This window comes from Astatotilapia calliptera, chromosome 4, assembly GCF_964374335.1.
Source record: "Astatotilapia calliptera chromosome 4, fAstCal68.1, whole genome shotgun sequence".
Taxonomy (NCBI): domain Eukaryota; kingdom Metazoa; phylum Chordata; class Actinopteri; order Cichliformes; family Cichlidae; genus Astatotilapia; species Astatotilapia calliptera.
In genome coordinates this window covers 21230163-21255966 of record NC_137425.1, presented here as the reverse complement: position 1 = coordinate 21255966, position 25804 = coordinate 21230163, and the positions used below count along the sequence as shown (strand labels likewise).

At 40.6% G+C, this 25804-nt stretch overlaps 3 protein-coding genes across 4 annotated transcripts; all 3 read right to left on the bottom strand.

Annotated features, from left to right (window-relative positions):
- Positions 1-105: 105 nt before the first annotated feature.
- Positions 106-10608, bottom strand: rabep2 (rabaptin, RAB GTPase binding effector protein 2). 2 transcript variants are annotated; one of them, XM_026165382.2, is made up of 12 exons: positions 10393-10608; positions 6928-7083; positions 6459-6541; positions 6036-6386; positions 5770-5865; positions 3815-3913; positions 3384-3497; positions 2866-2944; positions 2743-2754; positions 2509-2663; positions 2226-2342; positions 106-1469 (listed from the first exon to the last, which is right to left on the bottom strand). In XM_026165382.2, the coding sequence occupies exons 1-12, from the start codon at positions 10439-10441 to the stop codon at positions 1365-1367; spliced, it is 1416 nt and encodes a 471-aa protein (XP_026021167.2). In that variant the 5' UTR covers positions 10442-10608; the 3' UTR covers positions 106-1364. The 2 variants fall into 2 exon arrangements, with proteins under 2 accessions (XP_026021167.2, XP_080156525.1); XM_080300399.1 differs by having other exon boundaries at positions 2743-2944.
- Positions 10609-12500: 1892 nt separating this feature from the next.
- Positions 12501-18854, bottom strand: LOC113021011 (uncharacterized). The gene is made up of 12 exons (XM_026165383.2): positions 18547-18854; positions 17751-17862; positions 16773-16866; positions 16463-16517; positions 16108-16248; positions 15538-15698; positions 14596-14694; positions 14323-14468; positions 13813-13984; positions 13618-13730; positions 13403-13487; positions 12501-13196 (listed from the first exon to the last, which is right to left on the bottom strand). The coding sequence occupies exons 1-12, from the start codon at positions 18662-18664 to the stop codon at positions 13137-13139; spliced, it is 1356 nt and encodes a 451-aa protein (XP_026021168.1). The 5' UTR covers positions 18665-18854; the 3' UTR covers positions 12501-13136.
- Positions 18855-20473: 1619 nt separating this feature from the next.
- Positions 20474-25802, bottom strand: nudt9 (nudix (nucleoside diphosphate linked moiety X)-type motif 9). The gene is made up of 8 exons (XM_026165400.2): positions 25577-25802; positions 24868-25143; positions 24666-24752; positions 24396-24482; positions 24071-24182; positions 23754-23900; positions 23554-23638; positions 20474-22647 (listed from the first exon to the last, which is right to left on the bottom strand). The coding sequence occupies exons 1-8, from the start codon at positions 25672-25674 to the stop codon at positions 22502-22504; spliced, it is 1038 nt and encodes a 345-aa protein (XP_026021185.2). The 5' UTR covers positions 25675-25802; the 3' UTR covers positions 20474-22501.
- Positions 25803-25804: the final 2 nt, after the last annotated feature.

The following is a 25804-nucleotide window of genomic DNA, read 5'->3' as shown; positions in this document are numbered from 1 at the left end:
TAGTTAAAAGTCTTCACACTGGTCCGGCACACTTGCAGTAAGATCTAAGTGGGCTGTATGTGGCCCGCGATGTAAAAGGTACAGACAGCCAAGCACTCTGGTAGCTTTAGGACATGCCTCGCTTCCCAGTGGCGACATTTATTTTTTGCACAGGTTGTTATAAAGCACAACAGAAATAATAATGTGGTCAGTGTTTAAAAGACAACAGGGTGGCATCAATCTGGGAAACCTGCTGACTTAACATTTAGGAGCAAAGGGCTTCCGGCACAGCCAGGATGTTCGAGTAACCAAATATCCAGTTCAAGGAAGTGTAATCATTGTCAGGTAATACTCCACAGTTTTAAAATACACAGATGGTTTACATAGTTATCTGATTAAGTGTAAGTGTAGGATAGAGACTGGGCTGTGACTCTGGCTGTGCTGTCATTAATACAATAAAACAAGTCACAGTATTATCTGATCTTTGTTGGAGTATCTGGGATTTTCCTGTAGAGATGAAGGTTTAGCTTCAATTTCAAGAGCAGCAACAACTTCCAAATACATTAAATCACATTTTAAATCCTAACCTACTGCATTGTGTGCAGTTACACTGTGTAACAAGCTGATATGCATCATTCAGTTTCCAGTAAACTTGCTCTGAAGCCAAGGGTTAAGAAACTCAACCACATGATTTAATTATAAACTTAAATGTAAAAGATGTGACAACCTGCCATCAGTTTCTAATGTGCAGTCGCACCAAATAAAATGGTCAAAGTTACACGTTAATATTTCTTTACTGACACTCTCCTAATCATAAAACCCAGAATGTTGAGTCTAAAAGCTAATATGGTTTTAGTGAAAACAGGAATGTTAACGCTGAGCAAATTCATCCTTATAAGTATTAAAAGTCACATCTAAATGCTGCAGATTTAGTGGCGTCAGTTCATTATTGCACCCGATCCACTGCCAAGAGAGGTCCTTATTCACAGAGATGCAAAAATATTGATAAGTTGCATATTAATTACTGATAGTGTTGGACCCCTGAGTGTTTTACTGGAGTCGTGTCAGATATACAAACACAGAATATTTACAAATGTCTTTGTACAGGAATAAATGTGTTACTAGGCATAAGGAAAAAAAGAAAAACCATGAGCGAGTGTGAGAAGACTTTGCTTTGGTCATTAAGCACCACTTTCCTTCATTGACACCAATCCAACCTCCCCGAGACCTAATGTTTCCGTTTAGGAGTATTTCCAGTGTCGCAGCATGAGTGCTAGCAGCATCGTTCCAGCAGTCACTCCATCAGATCTTCTGTGTTTCATGTAGCCATGGTTAGCTTTCTTGGTCACTCTTGGGATGTTTCATCTCTTTGGTTCCAATGCATTTCAAGGGGTATCCACAGGTGGGGAGTTATCTTCACCATGTCCCTCTTCCAGGATTTCCTTGACTTGCTCCAGACTCTCTGCCTGCCGAATTAACTCCAGCTTCACCTTAAAGGGGAGATAAGTAGGCAGATAAAAATCAGCAAGTCGATGATGTGCAGCATCCTGATGTAAACAGTTTTCCTGTTATTCTTAGATAAGACAGATCACCACAGAAACATGGTGTCTAACCAGATAATTCATCAGCCTCCGGTTACACTGTGACGAAGCACTTTTTGACCAGGATGTCCTTCAGTGCGCTTATTAAACAAATATGTAACACTGCTTTCGTGCATCTGTACAATATCTCTAAAACTAGAAACATCTTGTCCCAGAGTGACGCTGAAAAACTAGTTTATGCATTTATTACTTCAAGGCTGGACTACTGTAATTCATTATTATCAGGATGTCCTTTAAAAACATCCTGAAAAGGCTATGACTGATCCAAAACACTGCAGCAAAAGTACTGAAAGGAACTAGAAAGGGAGTCCTTCGCCCAAACTGGCTTCTCTTCATTGGCTCACTGTTAAATCCAGAATTGATTTTAAATCATCTCTACATACAGTTAGGGCTGGATCAGGTGACTCTCAGCATTCTTTTAGTTTTGCTGCAAAATTTCTAGGCTGCTGGGGGCTTCCCATGATGCACTGTGCACAGTGTTTCTTCTTCACTCACCTTTTTCACGCTCCGTTTATACACATCTCTGCATGTAATCATTAGTCATTATTCATCTCTGGTTCTCCGCCACAGTGTGGTTTTTTTGTCCCGTCTCCCTCCCCAACTGATCCTGGCAGATTAAGCTGACCACTGATGGTTGTTTCTTACCTGCAGTGACTGGGAGAGCTCAACGAAGTCTCGCTGCACAGCCTGGCTGGTGTCGACCTGAGAGCGCAGGCTGATCACCTGGCTCCGCAGTTCCAGACACTGCTGGTTCAGAGTTGCCTGACAAACACAGAAATAACAGTTACATGAAATCCCTGTTTGTTTGACTTTAATATTTCTCAACTTAAAAAAAAAAAAGGAAGCTCCTAATGGTGAATGCTGAAAATGAAAACAAACCACCAAAAGAACAACAAAGCTTATAGATCTAAAAGCAGGCTGCAATTACTTTCTCACTGCTGAGGATCTTGTTGGTGCTTTGCACATGAGAGAGCGCCACCCGGAGGGCTTCCAGTTCAGTGCGGCACGCCAGCAGCTCAGCCTGCAACTGCTCCCTCTGAGCGTGGATCTTCTCTGTCTCGGTCTTCAGACTGGAAAACTGCACTGCACATTAAAAAAAATACGTATAATAAAATACAAATACAAATACCTACTAATCTAAAGCTATAAGCTGGTCACTCACCCTCTAAAACTTCTGATGACATCAGTTTCAAGTAGAAGGAAGCAGATGGAGAATGGAAAAAAAACTTTAAGTACAAGAAAGGCAACACAGCAGATTCAACAGGTAATAAAATAATCCACAGACCGCTCTCCTCTGTCCGTGTGTCCAGCTGCTCCCTCAGGTTGACTATCTCAATGCGAAGGCGCTCTTCACAGTGCGCCCCCTGCAGGTTAGAGTTTTAAAAAATGAAGTCACACTGACGCCATCAAAAAGCAAACATTAAACGTCTTAATGCATACGGGCTAGCACACATACAACCTGACCACCACCTCTGCTAATTATACACATTAAAAAAACACAGTTATTATTCTGCCAGAAAATTAAACTTCTCTCTACAATCTTAAAATGCCGGAAGTGAAAGTGAGAGGTCTGAAATATTTCCACTGATCTGCCACAACTACTCTAAATAAGGAAAGCCACTACTTCACAAAGAGGAACTCCAAACAGACAGACAAGCTTCTCGAGAGTGTGTAAAATGCCATAAACGTCCTAAAAATATTTCACTGTCTGTGCTGAATTTCACGTTTAAAAATAAAAACATCATCGAGTTTCAAGTGTTGCTTGCTGCAGCAAACTAAGCAATAAAAACTCAAAGACTGTACATGTAGTGCTGCTGAGAAGGATGAGCCAGTGTCTGGTACATCCTCCTCAACCTCTTCTCCTTTCAGTCTGGAAAGCTCATTGCACATCTTCCTCTGAGAAAGGGACAACTCCGCCTGGACCAAAAGCAAAGCAAACAAACAAATGTAAGTTGGAACCTGCCATCCTAATAACATTCACATCGCTTCATGGATAATGGTACAAACAAGCACTGGAGTCTAGAGTGTGATGGATGATTGAGTCATCGTACACTTGAGTTGTTTATGGAAATGAACGCTGCCAGTTAATTTCTGTTTAGTAAATATGTAGCTGAGTGTGTAATACTGTAAACAAAGGGAAAAAACTCACCTGGGTCTGTTAAAAGTTGACCAAACCAACCTAACAGCAAATCTACAGCTCACTATATGTTGTTTGAGTGTTTCATGTTACTCACCAGCCGGCTCTGGACTGCATTCTGTGACTGGCTGAAAGATTTCTGCAAATCCTGGAGGAGAGACTCTGAAGCCTGGACCTGAGACTGGAGCGTTGATACCTAAGATCACACATATACATACACTCGTTAATGCACATATAGACAGTGTTGGGTAAGTTACTTTAAAATAGTAACTTAGTTACATTACTAGTTACTTCAAGTTACTCGTTACTTTCAAAGTAACTAGTTACTAGGGAAAGTAACTTTGGTTTGACTCAGAATTCTCTTGTTAATGTGTTGCTTCCATAACTTTGCCAGTCTTCTAGCTTGCTTACTTGCCACAAGTGCACTGTGCCACCTACCAATAGAAAGGAAAAGATAATGTGCATATTTCCACGAGAGAAATCCCACGCCTGGACCGTCATTGACTGCTGCCATGATTCTAGCCTACGTCACAGTGTCATGTGCGTCTTTTACATCCAACACAAAAACTGCAGTTGTGGTGCTTTCGATTGTACTCAGAACTCGGAAATTCTGCCTTCTGAATAGGAAGATGTAGGTAACACCAGACTGCAGATGAGCTGCATACAGGGCTGGACTGGGACTGAAAATCGTCCCGGGTATTTTGACTAGAGACCGGCCCACCATTATAGGAAAAATCATAAAGCCTTTGAATGAAAACAAACACTGCTGTGACAGTGATGTACACTGTTTTGATGGTATATATGCATCAATCTATCAATCGTTTGATAGATAATTATTTTTTAAAAGCTAGACATTTTAAATGAGAATAAGAAAGAAAAGTATTTCTTTGTGCCCCCCTTTCCCTGTTAATGCCCTACTTGCCCCCTGGCAACACTTTGCTAGACCCGCCCCTGCACAGTTACCAGCTGTCAGCTACCTAAAAAAGGATCCTGGGGTTATTTGTCTCTCAGAAACAGTTCATAACTTCCCTTCAACTCATTCATGTCACCTGTTCAGCTCTGATGATTCAGTAAGGACATCTCCTGGTTTCATCTTCATGTTTCCCTCTCACCAGATATACAAACCGATATCATGACCAGCAGCTTTTTTGCAGCTGTGGCTCCAGCAAACATCAGCTGATACTAGAAATTAATATTAAATAAATTCTAACAACAGCTGATCAAGCTTAAAAGTGCTGCTGTTGTTTAGCGCGACATCCGCTGGTTTCCTCTTTCGGCGCAAAGTGAGCGATAAACAAACAAGAGAGCCGATCAGCTGATCACTGATCAGTTTTCATGATTGAAGTAGAAACAGGAGAGGGAGGGGGCAGAGGATGAGAGAAGAAGAGGCAGCTGTGCAGCGTAAACACAGAATAACTCCAGCTTTGTGCCTTTTTCATTGTAGCTGAATTACGGGACAAACTGTTCCTTTTCACCTCAATAAGAAACGCGTAATATTTTCTCTGAATACCAGACGGGACGGTTGGCAACTCTAATAACTTATGAACAAAATAAAGTTCAACATCATTAACTTCATAGCACCACCCAGCTGTATAGAAACTCTGTCATGCTAGCTAGCACGCAGTACGGAAAAAGTCAGCACAACAAATAAACTCCACCTAAACTTGGTTTATATCTGACCCAGAGAGACTGCAGGTCATAACTTCTTACCTGAAGTTCAGTTCACACTTGGACCGGCGGCCGCCTCGGGTCTCTTTTCCTTCTGCGTCCCCTTTCCTTCATCCACCTGCTGGCTTCCACCACTTGCTAATGTTACTGAATCTGTGGAAGCTCCGCGATAGCCACCACACGAAGTAACGAGTAACGAGCCTATCTAAATCCCAGTAACGAGTAACGCGTTCCCGGTCTTGGCATAATAACTAGTTACCGTGCTCGTTACCACAATAATAACGTAGTTACTGTAACGCGTTACTTAATAACGCGTTAGTCCCAACACTGCATATAGATATGTACATACATACAGACACACACAGTCAGAGCGTGTTCCTGTACCTGTTTGTGCGTGTGGTTGCTCTGGGTATCCAGTTCTCTCTCCAGCTCCTCCTTCTCTGCCTGCAGGCGACTCACTTCCCCTCGCAGCTCTGACAACTGACCGAAAAAGCCACAATGCAAAGTCATTAGACCACAGGTGCTGACTGGAAGCTACTTAGACATTAAATCTGCTCACATTGGAGCTGTTACACAGCATTTTAGGGGGCTTTTTGAAGAAGTAGCGCAACAAATATGCAGAATAATTTAAAAAACGGTTAAATCCAAACCTGAGCATTGAGCGCGTCCCAGTCACTGTGTGTGACCAGCCGGTGGCCAGCTGGTGGCAGGTAAATGGCTTCAGGCACCAAAGTACCCGTGGAGACCAGCGAGTCAGTGTCGTCCTGAGCGTGGTGTTTTCTGGGCAGCGACGGCGTGTCCAAGGAGAAAGAGGACAACGAGGCTGAGTCACAGTTCCTTAGTGAAAAATATCCTTCTGTTGTAAGTGCAGCACCTTCTCCCTCCGGCACCGCCTCCAGCTCTGGTGGATGGCTGTGCGTCGATGGCGCCGATTCGTCCTCAGTCAGACTGTTGACGACTGACGCGTGTTCGGCATCCACCCTTCCCTTCCTTCCACTGATCTAACAAGTATAAAAATCACATGAAGGGAGCCCAAGACACCTGGAGGAAAAGCAACACGGGCACACACTGACCATGTGGGGTCCACTGGATCTCTTCCACTCTACAGGTTGAGACTGCAGAACAGCTATCCTGGCCTCGTACTGAGCTGCTGTCTCTGAAAACACAAGTGACAACACATAATGATAATCTGCGAGTTCAGCTTTCATCTATTGGGACATTAACACGATTACAAAATCTGTTTTTCATCACACTCAAAAAAAGAAATTCATAAAAATACATCCATTTGCGCTACTTTTGTCCAATATTTCTTAAAGCTATTGGCTCTACCTTGGAGCAAATTACTGAATAAATATTAGTGCCAGAAACTACATTTAAACTTGTTCAAAAATTTATATGGGAAACCCACGATGTCCAGTTTTAGTTTTTTGGAGATTTGATTAAAAAAAGACGAAGGAAAAACTGGGCTTTTGTGCTTATGCAATATTTTGCACCGTGCACACAAAGAAATCCAGGCCAGGCCAACGCACAACAATCACTGACCTCTGAGAGCCTCCTGCAGTGACTGGATCTCTTGATCGCATTGTTTTTGCAGCTCTGCCAGTTCCTCCTGTTTGCTCAACTCACAGATCGTCGCCACACCCTGCCAGTGTTCGACCTGTGCTCTGCAGTCTGCTAGCTGGGCCTGCAGGCTCGTCTCTGAAAATGACAGGACATCACATTTTTGTGCTTTTCCTTTATTAAGTTAGAGCTAAACAAATTTATTAGATCACCAGCCAATGAAAGGTCTGTGCAACAGCTGCCCTAAAACAGTTTATGTTTCTGTAACGGTTAGTCCAATGAAATGGATTATATGTTTGAGCTTTTAACTGAAAGTATAATTATTGTTGTTATCAATCATAATTTCAAGCTTACCGTTTCACAAAAATTTAAAAACAATTATTTTTTATCAACATGTCAAATTACAGTTATATACTTTCGCTTTTCTGAACAGAAGAAAATCTGTTTTAGCAGTTGGATGTCAGGGCTCAAATCTCAAATTTGGAGATACACCTTTACGCAAAGATTTGAGATAAGTTAGAAATTTTGATTTTTCTGAATCAAAACCTGAGGTTAAAAAAAAATAATGAAATGAAATGAATATTTCTCTTTCAGCTAGCAAATAATAAACTTAACTCAGTCATTTTTTTATTATCCTGAAAAATAAGCAGAATTTACAGGATGTGCAAAAGTTTAGACACCAGCTTTTTAACATAATATCAGATAATCATGAGCTCATTAACCTTCAGCTGAGTCACCACAGATTAAAATAAGTCAAGTAGCGTCATTAGGAACTGATAAAGTGTGCTCTAACCTTTGTGTTAACACTCAACAAACATGGGCTACTAGGTGCATGAGGATACACACACAAAACAAACAGTCATACAATATAAACATCCCTGTACCTAACCCTTCAAGTTTGCTTGTGTAGACAAATGTGACCACATTTCCGTATCTATAGTGACTAAAATGCTTTCCCCCTCCTAGTTTGAGTATTCTGTTCAGCTTTATTAACTACAATAACCTTGTTAGGAAACGGCTGATGGACTATTCATTTAAACTACATGTTTCATAATGTCTTGATCCATGCTCAATTGATTTAGGTCAAAAGCTCAAATAGGATTGCTTGTTGTAAACAAATCAGGTTGTAAACAAGTCAAAAACTGAGTGTGCTCATGCACTATTTGTTTGGTCTGCTGTTTATCTTTTAATTTCATAATTTAATTATGAATTTATTCAATTATTTTTGTTTCTCTGGTTTTTCTGGAATCTAGTCCTAAAAGCATGGGCATTTAGAAAATGCTATATGAACGCAGGTGTAATAAGCTAAAGCTCGAGCACACAAAAATCAATCATTTGATCGATAAGATCTAGCGCTGTCACCGTTAACGCGTTAATGCCAACAGCCCTAATAAGTTCTATTCTTTGTTTTCACTTAGTTATTTTATGGACATTTTTTGGCTGTTGTAAATTTTAAAAAACTGTAAATGATGATCGATCTCATGCAGACAACTATTATTAATTAGGAAAAGCTTCGACGTGACTATAATGACTTCCAGGAAAGTTTCGCTGACACAGGGGTGGGTTATGCTGTACTGTTGCTACACAGAGCTGAAAAACATGGTCTGGAAGAGGAAAGGAAGCCTTATCTATGACGCGGTCACAAAAGCCAATGTCCGAAGTATGCAAAAAATCTCCATAAGCTGGAGTCATTTGGACACAGCTGCTCCGGACCTATTGGGTTAAACCTTATCTCTTTGGTCAAATGTCTGAAGAAACAAACAAAAAAAAAAAAAGCAGAAGCATTTTATGAAAAGGGTATTTTGACAACTGTTCAGCATAGGGTGGAAGTACACAGGAAACACTGCACAGATTTGGAATTCGAATCATTCAGTCCATCAGGGAACTGAAAGTGAAAACCAACTGGCCACAGTAACTAGTCAGCAGAGATATCTGACTTACACATTATTGGAAATCTATAGTTTGAGCCTAAAAATATCTCAGAACTTGAAATTGTCTGAAAATTACAGGACTTGGCTCCTTCTGTAACCTGTAAAATCTGTGAAATCAAAGTGGTTGTACTCAGTAAAAGACCTAAACTCCAGTACTAAACACCAGTATATTTAAGTTCATGAAATATTTGCATTAACATCTGAAGGAAGACACATGTTTAAAGTGTCTTGCTGCAGGCTTTTTACATAAAATCAACAACAAAACATCTGATTTGACCAAGGGGCTGGCTTGGACCACATCACTGATTAGTTTAGCTTTCAGTCTAACCATTTATTCTTTTATTTGTATTAAATTGCTTTCTACAACTTGCTCACTTTCACACACAGGAACTCAAACCTAAAAAGTATTTATTTAATAACTTTGAAAAAAAATGAGCAGCATTTCTCTACAATCTCTAAGACAGCTTCAGTTTACAGTATATTTTTTATTTGAAAGGAGGGAGGATGAAAAAAATATACCTCAACACATTCCTCCCCTCTACATTAGCTTCCTTTATAAATTAAAAGTATCACTCCTGGCCCTGTACTTACTTGGTATTGGGATCGATACCGAAATTTGCAGTAACTTACAGCACCATTGGAAAAGGGACGAGTGAAACTTTATACTTTGCTACTTTTAGACAATCTCATACAGGTTACAGTTATTTGTAGGACACCTGTGCTGCTTGAGAAATTTACAGCAAGCACTTGTTGCACTGACCTTTACTACTTACCCTACACCTACAAGGTGATTTGTAAACTTACTCAAATGCTGCATTCAAGGACACCAGGAGATGGGTGTACATTCATGTGAACTTCATTCCGCACGACGCCCTTTCCAAGGGCACGCACGCTGTTCATCACCACATCTATGTGACTTTGTAATGCAAAACAGCCTGTGCACTGCTGCCTCCTACTATTTATTAAATCACCTGAAAGGTAAACTCATGCTTTAATGCAAGTAATAATATTTCAGTGACATTGTGTGCACTGGATAATACGACTACTTTAACAAAATGCCAGCTAATGAAGGCTTCTTTTACTTTCAGTTACATTTTCAGTGCTATAATCATTGTTATATTTACCATTTGTCATAAATTACCTAGTGGTTTTAGCCCTAATGCTGCAATAACACCAATGTGTATGATTGAAGTGGCAACTAAACAACATTAAAACCCACTTTCCCTCTTTTTTCGAGGAGAAAAGTAAACGTTAATACAGAGCTAGCCAGCGGTTAGCATCGTCCGTTCATTTCTATGGGCAGTAATGCTAACAGGCCGTCTCCCGGCTACGTTCCCCAGCGCCCCTTCAACAACAGCAGGTTCCGGCTGAAGACAAGCAACAAGTTAAAATGAATACTTAACTACGTTTAAAGCGGAAAAGCGGCCAGTGTCGCCTCGTAGCTTACCCTGATGGTGAATGTGGTGATAGTAGCTAGCTGTGAAGCAAATTAAAGTTTTGTTTGTTTTTTAATTACCTGTGTCTTCATTCTTGGAGCTCATCTTCTCGTCTGGCAGCTCCATCATCAGAAGAGGAAGGGATGTCAGGGGAGGGGGGAAGAAAAGCTAATCAAAACAGTGGTAAATCCGTCTTGATCATTTTTGTGCAAGCAGCAGGACTTGAGTGTGGAAATGATAAGCACAGCGTCAACTTCAGGAAACAACTTTCCCCGGTCTAAGCCTGCGGAAAACACGTCAACCTCCTTCCTGTGCATAGATGCCTGTCCCTGTTTGCCTCCAGTGTTTAGTCTGTTAGTTCGGATGGTTTTTTTTAAATGCGCATTAATATCAAGATGTCGTGGTGCTCAGGTTTGAGTTTTATTACTGCTGCTTCCTCCCTGGAGATTTTACTGTACATCCTGATATGCCCGGGCTTATGACCCTGGAGATCAGTGAACCATAGCTTGATCCACATTTCAGTCCATATGCAAGAATATCATCAAACACAGATTACTTATTATATTAATTAAGATTATTATCTCTTTATTGTCTTAACAAACTGACTTAGACAACTTTATTTGGAGGTGATTAAATGCTCCTTTTAATCTCACAAAAATGTATTTTTTTAGCTGCAAAAGCCACCGTGGGAGTATCTGATTCATTTTATGTAGAAATAGGAAAAAATACAATGTAAGTGTGACTATAAAAATGAATCAGAGTTTATACAAAATAAGTATACCCTCTGCTGGAGGGATACTGGTAATGTTAGTTAACCAAAGTCAAACCAAAAAACCAGGTGTGCTTACAGAAAAGACTCAAATGAGTGAAATGAAAATAAACAGGTGATTGCTGATCTTTGTAGGCGAATTAAAAAAAAATAGAATACCTTTGGTTTACACCTGTATTGGTAAATACACTGTAGTCCTGCTCCATAACCAAATACGCCACAGCTTCGATGAAATACTCTGTCAGTTTTACACAAATCCATCAGGACTCAAACCTTCTAGAAAAGTTCAACTTTCAACTTGTTAGTCCACAGAATATTTTCCCAGAAGTCTTTGGGTCTTTCCAGACTGACAGATATCAACGATTTTCTTCCTCAGCTGTTTTATTTTCTGATTGATCTGATTTTAATGATCTGAAACCTTTAAATGTCACAAATATGAAGAAAAAAATCAGAAAGGGGAGCAAATACTTTTTTAACGTGGTGTAGCGATGAAGCTGTGAGGAGCAGAGATACTGTAGTGATGGTGGATGATTTTTAATACGTGGGGTCAACCATCCAAAGCAGCTGACAGTACAGGAGAGAAGTGAAGAAGTGCAGGCAGGGTGGAGTGGGTGGAGATGTGTCAGGGTGATTTTTGACAGAAGGAAAGAAGCAATATGCAGGGGGTTGGCGTAACTGAGGAGGAAGATACTAGGGGTAGGATGAGGAGGCAGGCCTAAAGGGAACAACCGAAAGAATAAGACTACGACCCAAAATGGTAACACTAGACTTCTTTTGAAAGGCTTACAATGTACTTATTGACATACATTATGTCAGGAAGCAACAGAAACATATTCACCGTTAGATCATGAGGCATTCATACGATTGCAAGAAACTATTTTACACTGACGAAGTGGCATTCACAGGTCAAACCAATGGTTAACCTTTTAAAAAGAGGAAATTACATTTTCTGAGCAAAACTTTGCACTCTGGTCTCCTAGCACCTGTTTCCTTTGGGTACCAAAAGCATAACTGAACAGGAAATATCCCGTGGTAGTTTCCTGTTTTTGCTTTTATTAAAAAAAAAAAAAAACAAATACTAGAAAAACAAGCTGGAAACCACTTAAAATGCTGATACCACACAAGTCTATGGTGTATTTATCTGGAATCCTGATGTGGTTTTGTTGCGATGATGTTTTATAACTGGCACTGTTGTTCACAGGTTCTTACAAAAACAAAACATTCAAAACCGAGACACGACATCATATCCTGACTTCCATTCAATAGAAACTGGGACTGTAAACAGAGATCATCTGTGTCCAAACTTCAAGTTCACAAGGAAAAAAGCTTTAAAACACTAACATGTCACAATATTACATAAAATCCTTAAACCTTACGCTTAAGAAGAAAAGTAAAGTAAAAAAAAGTATCATCCATTAATGTATTGAACATTGCTTTTTTATTTATTCAAGTTTAAAACATGTTCACAATGTAGAAAGAAAATACAAAAGGTTTGATTGGTCACAGGTAACACTTCTTACTGCAGCATCAAGATGCGTGCAGACATCTGGATATTCTACATATGAGCCAACCTACACAACCTGCAGACATTCATGATGGGAAATGGATTCATTAACGAGTCACAAGCACTGTAAAAAACTCTGGTAAAGGTCCTCAGAAACAGTAGCTCATAGAAAGTGACTCACACAAAACAGCGCTTTAGGTCTCATACAGAAATATTATAAATAGTTTGGAAATGTTTAAATATCTTAAAGTGGTATAAGCCTGAAATCATTTCAGAGAAGAGGCACCGATATGTGTATATAAAATGTTTACAAAGAAGTCATCAGTAACAAAAGCTCATTTCATCTGCAGGTAGTGTGTGGTTTAACAGCTTTTTTTAATATAACAGAGATAACATCATCTAAATGGGTAAAGTGGCTTTACAGTTCACAGCACCAGAACTTGGATGGTTCACCACCAAGAGGTCTGCAGAGCACGGCGGCTGGTGTGGAATCTTGGAAAAGTGATCGTCTAGTCCTTCGTGACAGTGGGGATATCTGCATGCATGCGTCTCTACAAGCCCATGTCGTGATCGCTGACGCTCTGGCGTAGGTAGTCTTCATACAGCTTTTTCTACAGGAAGAGAATCAACCATTAAAATCCCAAAATAATCCACTTCATGCCAGCAGAAGCAGTCACACTCATACAGGGATGCAAAGATCCAACTTTTTTCAGTTCTGGCACCCGTACAGATTTCTTTGCTTAGGCTTAGTGTGGTTGGAGCGGTCAGCAAACTGATATCTGATCAGTGCATCCCTATCCGCACACATACACACTACCTTTTTGGTCTTGACCACCTCCTGCACGTACTCCAGCTTCTCCTGCAGCTGCCTTTTCTGTTTGGTCGATAGAGTGGGTTGAGTTCTGCAAAGAATCAAAGGGAGAAGTGTGATGAGGTTCGCAGTGAACAAATAACATGAGGACATGCAAGTGCCTCGGGTACTGATGGATGAAAACGTCTAAAAGGCTGTGATGACACTGCGAAACTTCCTACCTGAAGATGAAGCGTGCAATAATGAGCAGGAGGAAGGACAGAAGCACCAGCCCAGCGCAGCCATAAAGCCGCTGCTCCACAGACAGGGAGTCAAATACTTTCACCGCGGGCGTCTGCACGACACAAGAGCAGCCTTATGTGAAGACCATATGCAACAGTTTCAACTATGAATGACGAGCGTGCTTGGCCACTGACCAGGTAGAGGGAGAGCGCCTCTGTACCCTCTCGGCCCAGAGCCGCCTCCAGCAGGTCCTGGGACAGAGCGCCCAGCAGCAGAAACGCCATCAGAGCCAGAGGGACGCTGAATCCCAGCAGAGTCAGGAAGCAGCTCTTGCAGCGTGCGCGTCGGTTCTCAACAGTGGTCTGCCTGCGTGAACAGATGGTCAGGTTATTCTCCGAAGGCAATTCCAAACAAAAATATGACTCACACGTTCCTCTGAGCACTCCTACTGAAGGATTCCCGTCAATCTTTATGGTTACACTTTAATTCAAGGTCAATGTATGGCTATTAAAAGGCGTGAACGCACAAACTCTTAAATCGATGTTAAAATTATTGGCCAAAAGGGCACCGTGTGCAAGAAAAACAGTGTCAGGAACCTCCTGCTGTGGCAATACCTTGTGAATAAGGGAGCAGGTGAAAGTAGCCTTTCAGAGGAGGTGGTCAGTGCAGTGTGAATTACAAAGTGAGTGTCTCCTCTGTGTTACCTGTCGTTACTGAGCTTGTCTGCGATAGCCTCAACAATGAGCTCACAGTCCCTCTCCAGAGAGTTGAGCGTGTTTTGGACCGTCTGGTTGATAGTTTTCTCGATGGTGCGACAAACCTCCTCAATCTGGTTGACGCAGCGGCTTGGCTGACAGCAGGAAGACAAACAGGAGGATTGTTTTTCTTCTAAACAGTAGTCTATAACAACTGGTGAATTGTGTGTGTGTAGAAAGAGTAAGGAAGGCAGAAAGATGAGATAAAAGAATCACTTTTACCTTATTTGGATTAGGAATGTAGATGGTGGGCATGTCAAACCCACACTTGTTGAGTCCGGGCCGCTTGCAGAGCTCCTGGACAATCTGCATCATCACCCTCTGAGAGAGCAGTAACAAAAGACACAGGAGTCAGGAGGAGACAGAACAAAGATGCAATTTTTCTGCTACTGATAAGGAGATTATCGACTGTATGTGGTGCTTTTCTGTTATTTAGTCATGCAAACAAAGTTAGAAATGCACCATTCACTTACTCATGAATACTGTGACTGCACAATGTCGTGTTTAAACAAGTATTATCTTACTGCAAATTAGGAAATCCCTTTAGTTTATGGACAGATCGAAATGAAATTAGAAATTACAAATATACTCATCAAGTCTGAAATCTGTGCTCTATTAGCTACAATTTCATCAGCGTAAAACAGACTTTGCAGCATATGAGGATCAACCACAAAAACATTTATCAGTTTCCTTTTCTTTGGATGGATGAATGTATTGATGGATATTAACAAACTTTGGTAAGATACGGCTCAACAGGCTGCGTATATACAACAGTTCCCTTTGGCAGGGAATCTGTGTCGCACTCACAGAAATCCCTTGGTGAAAGAAAATGTGGCACTTCAGACAGTTTTAAACCAGGCTCCAGAACAGGGAGCCACCTTTGTGACACAGAAAATAACCTGAAAGTAATCAGAGGGGTGTTCTTCAATGCAAGATTAATGAGCAAAAGCATCACTCAATCATTTTTCCATACCCAGTGCAGGTTTTGGGGGTTTTTTGTTGTTGTTTTTTTTATTCACTAGACTGGCAAAACACACCGGGTCAGCATACTTAGAAACTGCACTGCAGAGTGTGGGAAGGAATTATCTAATACAAAGAGAATGATGTAACTTTGTTTGTTCAAAGCGTTGACTCTCCTACAGAAGCTGCTGCTAGTATACGTACCTGTCTGTCCGACTCTCCTCCGGCCTCGTCAGCCTTGCTCAGGTAAAACCGCAGCCGGTCTCCATGCTTTTCATTCAGGCTCTCCACAATGTTGAGGGTGCGCTTGCACAGAGCCTGACCCATGGGGTCAAAGAAGACCAGAATTAGGTCACAAAGATCACCTGAGAGCGACAGTGAAAAGGGGCATTATTTACTACTGAGGAAACCCTGTGGATTTATTCTCATCGCATTATAAACTGGGTCGTAATCCCAACAAGTGTGGAATTTCTTTCTATTTCCCTGTTATTTAGTCAAACTAAGAACTTAAACTGCTTAAAGATGTGTCGAAGCACGCAAAGCTGACTCACAAAGCTCACTAGGGTAAATTAAAAGTACTAATGAAGAGATAAAAACTTGACTGATCATTCATTATAATGGAGAGGCCCACAAGCATCTAAATGACTCCAAATTGAGTGTGCTTTTAGTTTTGTTTGTTTCAGGTATCTTTGGTTTCACAGAGCTACCGCTCTCCTTCTGCATTACCAAAAGAAGATTGCTTAAAACTACCACAAGACAACAGCAGAAACCCACCCAGCCACAGGATGACCTCGTCCACGTCAAACGGATACTTCATATCGCCGTCCACCAAGCCTGGCGAATCAACAAACGTCACCAAGCTGAACCGTTTCTGTCGAGACGTGCAGATCTCTGTGCTCAAGTACTCTGAGACACCTGGGGAAGAATTCAGAAACACAGTTACAGTGAGTGCCTAGCATTAATAAGAACTACTACTCTAAAAGGTTTTCTCTTCCTATTCAACTGGGCGCTTTAATCATTTTTTGTTTGTTTGTTGGTACATACAAATCATTTTAAATGAATTCCAATAAAACGGCAAACTGCCAAAACACTGTCCATAGCAAATCTCTGGGCATATTAAATCTCTCACCTTTAAACTCCTGCAGAGGTTTGAAGTGTGGATACAGATGAAGGGTGGCGTTTCCCTAAAATAAATAAATAAATAAATAAAGCAGAAGTAGATCTGTCACAGATAGTTTGCAAAAAAGGACATCAGGTACTCCAAGAACATTGAAACCACAAAAGACGAACTCATTTTAGTCCACAGTAATAAATCACTGTTACGAGGAGCAGACAGCTGACATTTTAAAGATGAAATGGCTCACGGTGGGAATGAGACGTGCCTTTTGAAAACACCCATAGCCCTGTCTCAAAAACAGAAAATGGACTGCAGCACTTACTGTGAGAGACTCTCTCTTGCGTCCACTTGTAACAAAGCTAAAGCCTTGGGTCTCAATTGCTACTCCAGTGCGCTGGATGTGCTCTTCCACGTACCTGAACAATAAGAACAGAAAGATCTTGATTATTGCTAATCTGAATAGTGTATAAAAACCAGAATGATGGGCGCAACTGAATGCTAAAGACACTGATAAAGATGGACAGGATAATTTAGTCAACTCAGATTCAGACGTGAGTCAAATGAAGATCCGAGAACATTTAGAAGTAATTGTAACTCTTTAAATACTGGTAATTTCAGAGGATACACACATGCGCTTTATTCAGTCTGACTGCTGTGCAACTGGGCAACAAATTAAAGGAAAGCCAACAGGCACCTTGGTCAGGTTTTAGTCTGATGAGGGCCTCCAGTGCCTGTTCCTTGGCACTGAGTTTACTCTGAGTTGTGCACCGATACATGGGCACATGGTTATCATGAAGCACAACATCCCCATCAGGAAAGAAATAGGATGAACACCAGGTTCCCTCTAACAGCTGATTAAAACTTCTGCAATCCATTGCTGTCATTACAATTGGTAATGATTGCAATGCTTTATATTAGGTTATGCGGTTGTGTCCCGGTGTTTTATATGCAGTGGATGCCACAACAGAAACACCTGAGACTTTGTCCCTCCTGAGTCCTACTTCCAATTTTCAGTTTTAAACATATTTGCCCGTCAAGTTCCTCCATTTTTTCACATTCCCTAATATCTATTTTAATGGTTGGGACAATCTCCTTCCAGGAAATTGCTAACATCTATGAGTCCTGAAGGTGTAGGGTTGCGGAAGGATTTTGCGGTTACGCGTACCTACGGCATAGATTTAACACAGAAGTCTCCTCATCCCAGACACCAGATTTCCATTACTTTGTCAGTTGGATAAGTGGTTAATAATCTGCCACCTATTTGCACTTGTGCAAATATTTATCCATAGTATATATTTACCAGTTGATGAAGGAGCTTTTCCCAGCAGAGTGGTTCCCCATCAGCAGCACTGTGATCTTTTTTCTGGGCGGCAGCAACTTCACACTAACCGATTCGGCCACTGTGATCAACCCTGAATATAACAGAGAGTAGGACACAGATGGTTTATTAGCTTCTGTAGGAAAGGAGAAAAATCATGGTGCTGTGTTGGGATGAGCAGATCTAAATGATAAGTGACATTTGGCATGTAAAGGACAATATCAAAGTTCTCAACTACTCAAAGGAAGCCATTTCGCTAGGTGATAGTCTTCTTTCTCTCATCATTCCCATTTTTTCACTTGGCATTTTGTCTCGTCATTATCTTTGAGATATATCAGCGAGATGTATGAGTCAACTGGCAGATCTGGTGCTGAAATGTTGCACACGTTCTCAATATACAGGATAACCCTGTGCTGCCAATACTGGAGATAGATCCAGATCCAGAAGTGTGCCTTGTAAACCTATATTAGAAGTTACATTACAACTATGCAACTGACTTATTAATAACAAACAGAGTGTCACACCAGTGGGTGACTGATTTAACCAGCATTAATGTTGACAGTCGCATCGTCAGCAAATATAAAATCCTCACTAGCTAACTCAGCTAACGGTTAGCTCCCCGTGCTTTGGGAAAGGCTAACGTTATGTACAAAGTTAGCTAGCTACCCCGCGGTGCAGCAAAGAGTTTGTTTTATCAACTTTAATATCAAACAGGTGAAAGGTGCAGGCGTCAGGTGAGATGCTGTCAGTTCCACGAGTTGTACGTCAGCCAACTCACCGCTGTCAGGATCCGTGTACAGTTCATGACAATCCCGCAAGATGCGCTCATCGCAGGACACACCGCCGGTTATCGAGTCTGAGTTTGCAGCACTTCGGCTCTTGATTTTCCCGGACATCGTTACACTCAGTGATGAATTAAAAGATTCACACAAACTTCAGCAAGCATATGAATTCCACCTCAATGAGCTAGCTACAAACAAAGCCTGTCTGCCTCGTTTGAATCGCCCCGGTCTGTGCCTTGGCCACGTCGTCAGCTTGGGCGGCTTTTGTTGCACGGGATTATGGGTAATGAAGTTTGGAATATGTCTGAGGGGAAGCGCCAAACATTTCCTGGTTAGACAGACATATTGGATATGTAGAGCTGTTTTTTAATAAACACAACATTTCATTAGGGAAACTTTAATAATTAAACTAGATTCCCTTGTGTTTAAAATCACAGCAAGTTATATCTGCAATTTTAAAAACATAAGTAAACGAGTATTTCAAAGCCAAGGACATTTACGTTCACACATGCTGCACCTTGAATGTAAAAATAATTTGTAAGCATCATGTTAGTAATAGCAGAAAAATACTTTTAAGGATACCTGATCCCTATTTTGTGGGGCTCTGTGCAAATTAATGCAGACATGTTAGTGTATTTGTGGTCCAGACATTTTGGTTGAATTTTTAAAAACACTGTCGACTCACACCAAGAAGTTCCTTGGATTAAATCAAAGCATTGTCTTGCTGAACTATGCAAGGTCTTCTCTGAAAAGGATATCATCTGAGTGGGAGTGGGAGTACATGTTACTCTAAAAAACTGTATGCGACCTTTCCAGTGTGAAAGCTGTCAGTTTCATAAGCAATTATATACTCTTGAACTGAGTGCTGTTTACAAGCCAGATGGTACAGCTACTACTTTTAGTCCAAATGATGTAGTTTCCATGTTTTCAAAGTGAATTTTAAACTGTAATTAGTCCGAACACAGAAGACGTTTTCCACTTTGGCCCAGTCCATTTTAAGTGAGAATTGGCCCAAAGAAAAAGGCAGTATTTCTGGATCATGTTCATATATGGCTTCTTTTTAGCTTTAACCTAAATTTTTGGATAGTCTGGTGAACCGTGTTCACAGACGATGATTTCTTTCTGAACGAGTTCCTGAGCCCGTTTCATTCAAGAATTATTCAAGAATTATATCTGTTTTAAATCTAGTGCACTGAGGGCCTGAAAATCACAGGCAACCAATATTGATTTTTGGCCTTGTCCCTTGCACACAGAGATTTCTCCAGATTTTCAAAATCTTCCGATGATATCATGTACTGTCAATGATACAGTATTAAAGAATGCACAATTTTACATTGAAGAACATTTTTTCTTAAATTACTCCTTAATTTTGTAGATGCAGTTTTTATATAGATTGGTGAAACTTTAAGATGTTTTTCTTAATAGTCTTTTTATATCCAATCACAACCTGTTGTCACTCAACCTAAATGCAAAATGTTCCTCCAGTTGCTTCTTTTTAGTTCCTCTTACTTTTCCAGTCTTTTTGTTGCCCTATCTTCTTTAGAGGCATGTTGCTGCCATCAAATTCAAAATGAGCCAATATTTTACATGAAACAATAAAATGATGCGTTGATATGTTTTCTCTGTTCTACAGTGAATGAAATACAGGTTTATAAGATTTGCAAATCATTGCATTCTGTTATTATTTACATTTTATACAGCATCCCATGTTTTTTAGAATTGGAGTCATTATTTGGCTATAGGTTTAAGCTCTAGCTCCACCCCTGAATTGGATACGTGCTTAATAAAATGGTTGGAACATCAGTTTGTACTAACCACTAGAAGCTGTGAGGGCCTGCACTACTATGCTGGTGGAAAAAGGGATCACTGCGCATACAACATAGAGTGCACACAGCAACACAGTGTGAGGCAAACACATTTAACTTGTTTAATATATGTGGGAATTTATTTTCACATGAATAGAATGCAAAGTACACATGAAACATTGGCGTAGCTCTCAATGGCACAAACAAAAACATATAAGGAAACTGTTTCTGGTGTGACTGTGTGAGCTGAAACCAGCTGACGTTGCTCACACAGTAACTACTTTATAATGGTGCATATTTAATGAGGAAACCCATACAATTGAACTCACGATTTCACAACAATGTACATTTTTAAGTTATGCAGACAAACATTTGAAAAATAATAATAATTTTAATCAGTGCAAGTTTCATAAGTAAACCCCTGTTAATTTTCACATTACACCTTATATTAAAAAAATACTTTACAGAACCTGTAAAGCTTTAAGACGAGCAATTAATGATACCAATAATTAAAGTGTTTGTGCAGAATTTTACTGCCAAAAAGCTGTCATCCAGCCCATAATTTTAGGGCTATAGTGCATCATATGCTTACTGAAGTGAAATTTAAACAGCAGAATTGGCCCTTACATGGGTGACATTGTGGTCGGAGAGCAAATAAAATAGTTTTATAGGATTTGTGGTGCCTCCTGGAACTCTTGGGGCCCTAATTTGATTAAGGTTAATGCTTGATAAGCCCAACTGATGTCCTCACCAGTTTAGTCACGGTCAGGCCTGACAATACCTTGTAAAATAAGGGAGGAGCGCTTTCGCAGATCATTCATCCCAACAGCAGTTAGACTCTATAACTCCTCAATCACGATGTCATAAGTCACTGGACACTGTGAACATCCACGGTCACCACTTCATGCATAATGGACCTTCCATGACCTTCCAAGCTATATAGTTTATGTCTTCCATATTTCCAACTATATCCATAATCACATACTGTGTATGCTACCATTGTATATAGTGTATTATCTTACTTTTTTTCATTGATTGTACTTAATTGTATTTTTGTATTTCCTTCATATATCTGTACCTGAGCTGAGGTAACGCAAAAATTTCCCCGTTGTGGGATCAATAAAGTCTTATCTTATCTTATCTTATCTGGAAAATCAATCTGAAGACAAAGCAGCTGCCACTCCTAACGGGATTTTATAAATAATTATTTTTGGTTGTTGAGAATAGAGGACATGAGTGCCAAAAAGAATGAGCTAAATAGATGAATAAATAATTATTGACATTTGTCATTAATTATTTGAAATTGAAAATAATAAACTTATTACAAAATAATCATTCAAAATAGAGTTTCATTTAAAACATGTAATAAAAACAATTAACGCATTTCCAATTTGAACCCATTATTGACATAATTAATTATGTATTTATTCGATTCATTTTGGGACCCTCCATTCTGCAGTACCTTTAAATAACAGAGGTGTTAGTGTTTGTCTCACACAGATTTCAAGATCTTTCATGCATAATTCATCACTGCCTCCCTGATAAGTATCCCGACCTGTGAGATGACACGTTTTGATGTGTACATTTGGAAAGGCAGCCTGCTGATTGCAAAATGCTGTTTTACATCCACCGTCTGTTGCCACTCGAAACCATGTCTGCTCCTGCGCATCACCATCATCATATCCTTTTCACATGTAAAGATCAAAGCCAGATTCCACTTCTTTATTCTGATTTCTCCCCTTCCATTAATTTAGTAGTACTGTTATGTTCGGGAGATCATTGTGTTTGGTTAATGTGATACTTGTTAGCATTGAATACATTAGCATAATCTGTGCTTCCTCTTGTTCTTACAGGCTTATTTTTACTATCTTGGAAGCAGTCAGTCAAAGGGTTTAATCTAAATGTACAATAGTTCTCTTTTAGTATATCAAACAGCATGCTTAGCAGGCTATCTCTTTTAAACTGCAGAGTACATCTTTGGGAGTTTTAATATAAATTAATATGTGTTAGGGTTTTGTACATCAATCAGTGTAAGTAGGCTCACATAAAATGCCATGCTACTTCAGTTGATGAGCCCTCTCACCACACCAAGGGGCTGTAAGGCTTTTAAGTTTCCTTCTCTCTTAAAGCATTCATTCGTTTTTGGCTACCAGTGCGCTTTCCTCTCTTTGGCAACAATCTCCAGGAAATGGGAGTGGTTCGCATAAAGGGGGAAAGATGAGTCAAGGTCAACCCACTGGACCTGTCCGGCGTCATCACCAGCTTCCAGTGGCAGCTCGCTCACGCTGTTACCTGATGTAAAAACAAAGAGATTTGTTTGGTATGATCTTTTCTTGTGTTTACATATGAACACAAAGCTGGTAACACACAACGAAGATGGAAACCACCTCAAGAAGACTTCAGCGATCCTACTTTACAAACATGTACAGATAGAAATGGAGGCTACAGTGCTGACTGATCATCACTGTTGAAGTTCAGGGTCTGACTGTCTGACTGCTGGGCTGGGGTCAGCATTCACTCAATTTTAACATAACTCTGGCTTTTTCACTAGCTTAGCATCAGCATGATGTATGTGCAGATTCTTGCAACTTTACCAACATCCTCTTGTCCTTTTGTGCAATAAAAACAAAACTAAACTCCATAACTTCACTCCTCAAATAATGTGAGTAATAATAATTGAAAATTAAATATAATTACTGAATTTAATGGAGTAACACATTCTTTAATTGTTGTATTACTGAAAAATCTAATGTCATTGTAGTTTTAAGTAACATATTACACCCAACACTGGGCGCCACCAACTACCAAGTCTTAAATCCAATCTGGAAGTGCTTTAAAACCTCCATTTCTTTTTTTCTAATATACAGCAGGGGGCGACTCAAAAAGACGTTTTAGGTTGTTTTAGGTCTTTGCGCCACATTGTGACTGACAGGTTGATACTTTTTGAATATGCAGTGTGTGAGGGTCAGGAAACCAAGACAGTGACCGCCAAAATCTTGAGGATGAATCTTCAAAACACGACTTAACGAACCAATGTGTGACATTAAAAGTGGCCACATTCATCTTTTATATACAGTATTACGGTCCAGTGTTTTATATTCATATACATTCATCAACTTTTTTAAAACGCTAGAAAAATGCTGACAAGCAGAGGTGAAAGAAAAAAGAAGGAATAGCATTCCTCATAATTAATGATACCTAAGTCATCGTGAAAGTTGACAGCAACCGTCTCCATCCAGGAATTGTCAGTGTTTCTGGGATCATCGACATAGCCCTTATAGACCTGAAGGAGAAAGATCACAAGCTGTCAGCCCTCAGAGAAAAAGCCTGATAGTTGACCTGACAGACCCACCTGGTGATTCAAATATGGCAGCAAACACATAAGCCACTTTACGAACCATAAATCCTGACGATTTGAAGAGATTGGTGATGCGCTGATGGATTTCCGCTCTCTCTGCTGGGGAACTCGAGAGCGAGTTCAATGCTTCTTCTGAGAACTCCCGCTGCAGTGTGAGAGAAACCTGCTCTCCTGGATCTACCATGCCCTGCAAAAACAACAACAGGACTATAACTTCTTACATATCTCCAAACCCCTCCCTTCCACGACAATGAAATCTTGTTTTTGCTGCCCTACAGCATTTTTGTAGACACCATATGGCAAGCAAGAATGGCGGGACGCCCCTGTATAGACAGAAGAAACATAAAAAACACTTACCCCAGGAATGGCCCACTCCCCACAGTCCTTCCTCTTGATAGACACAAACTGCAGAACAGGCTTTTGGGAGACTGAGTGGTGAATCTTTGCCCCTTTGACATCTACCTTCCATCTGTCAGATGGTGAAATGTGCATAAATGCAACCGGTTGTCTTTGAATTCATCGACTTTTAGCTATGATATGAAACTGTTTCAGTTGAAGTCAGCTTTCAGATGGATATCAAATTACTTGGCACTAATGTGCACTGAGATTTCCACTTTTAAATTATTCATGCGCGGTATGTGAGTGTGGATAATTGCACTGTGTAAAGCAAAAGAATAGGTACCTGGTGACTATTGGATCTGCTGCATGGTTGGGTCCCCATCGTCCTAGCAACCCTCTGCCTGCCAACCCTGTGCGTCCACAAGGATTTCTATGGGAGTAAAATTTTTTATATGGAGTTTTGAGACTTGTAAGCAATGCCTTTAACAATAACAGCTAATGAAACAGCTCTGCAGTGTGAAAGGTTTGCTAACACTGCAGTTACCAGGGCAAATTCTACTAAACTGGATGTTTTATTAAATATCGGAAAAACCATCTTAGAGGTATAACTTACAGCGGTTTTCCATTTTCCACTTTATAGCTTCCCTCAAAGCTCGTCCTGTCCACAGCACCATCCACAGTGTTAAACTTTGAAGAGGAGCTACAAAACAAGTGTAGAAAAAAAATCTATAATGCTTCATAGATCAGATTACATTACTCGCATGGCGCTACCAGAATGTACTTGATAAGCATTAAAGGTGCTATTTGTTGCTCACCCAATATCAGGATCCGCCCAGGCTGGGTTATTTAAAACTGAAGGGGCCGTGTAGCTGACTGGATTATACTCGGGCCACTTCTGAGTCCAGTCCACCTTGTCATCAGGCACAGACAAGCGCTTGATATTGGACCCTGGATACTGTGGGCATCTGGACTTTACATGAGGCCCTACTGAAGATGGCATGGTCGAGTGCCGGCGGCAGTAACTAGTGTTGTCAGCGCTGATGGTTTTACTGGTTGGGAAGGGGTAAGAAGAAGGGCAGGAAACAGCAGGCCTAAAGGAGAGAGAAGATAATGTAAGTACTCCACATGCACTCCTTTCTCTCCACATTATGAAAATGCCATTGCCCCTCAATGATGACAAGAAATATCTTCTGTCACACGCACATAGATTAAAGGAGTAGGCCGTTAATCAGTGCAGGGCAGCGGGATTACAGCTGCTGTTACACAGCTGCTTCTGCCGTGTTGAAATCTGTACAGTGATCATTCTGTATAGCTGATCTTCAGTGGTCATGTCTATAATCTCGTGCATATTAACATCTATTTTGATATCCATTGTGAATAAATTGGATTGTGCATATAACCCAAGCCACTGTACAGTACTAAAATTACCTGGTGAGCACTATTCAGTCAGACTTTATATTTCCCTATGCTTATTAGCTTGATAGCTTCAAGGTAAAGGCTTATAAGTAATGTTCCCGTCCATACCTTACTCCGGAGGTCCAGACGGTATGCGGGAGTCCGAGAAGAGTAAACGCTAAACGAATCGGTCCGACCAAGTGTCGCCGCAGGGGTAAATGTATCATTCCTCCAATCAATCAGTAGCCTAGAAAGTACAACACAACGGAAACCAGGAAGTGCAACGCCCTGCAAGGTGACGTCCGCAAAGGGGTGCGCCTACGACGGTGGCGCTCGTTTCCATAGTGATCGGCCGTT

Bases quoted from the DNA above. Each gene is read 5' to 3' on its own strand.
- nudt9 (XM_026165400.2), bottom strand. From the start codon at position 25,674: ATGATACATTTACCCCTGCGGCGACACTTGGTCGGACCGATTCGTTTA. The intron at 24,483-24,665 runs GTAAGTTATACC...TTACTCCCATAG, and splicing joins GTGGAAAATGGAAAACCGCT to AAATCCTTGTGGACGCACAG. The intron at 24,183-24,395 runs GTACCTATTCTT...ACCATCTGACAG, and splicing joins GCAGATCCAATAGTCACCAG to ATGGAAGGTAGATGTCAAAG.
- LOC113021011 (XM_026165383.2), bottom strand. From the start codon at position 18,664: ATGTCCGGGAAAATCAAGAGCCGAAGTGCTGCAAACTCAGACTCGATA. The intron at 17,863-18,546 runs GTGAGTTGGCTG...TGTTATATTCAG, and splicing joins GTACACGGATCCTGACAGCG to GGTTGATCACAGTGGCCGAA. The intron at 13,197-13,402 runs GTAGTGTGTATG...CTCTTCCTGTAG, and splicing joins AGGTGGTCAAGACCAAAAAG to AAAAAGCTGTATGAAGACTA.
- rabep2 (XM_080300399.1), bottom strand. From the start codon at position 10,441: ATGATGGAGCTGCCAGACGAGAAGATGAGCTCCAAGAATGAAGACACA. The intron at 2,945-3,383 runs GTACAGTCTTTG...TCTAACCTGCAG, and splicing joins CCTTCTCAGCAGCACTACAT to GGGGCGCACTGTGAAGAGCG. The intron at 1,470-2,225 runs GTAAGAAACAAC...CTCCCCTTTAAG, and splicing joins AGCTCTCCCAGTCACTGCAG to GTGAAGCTGGAGTTAATTCG.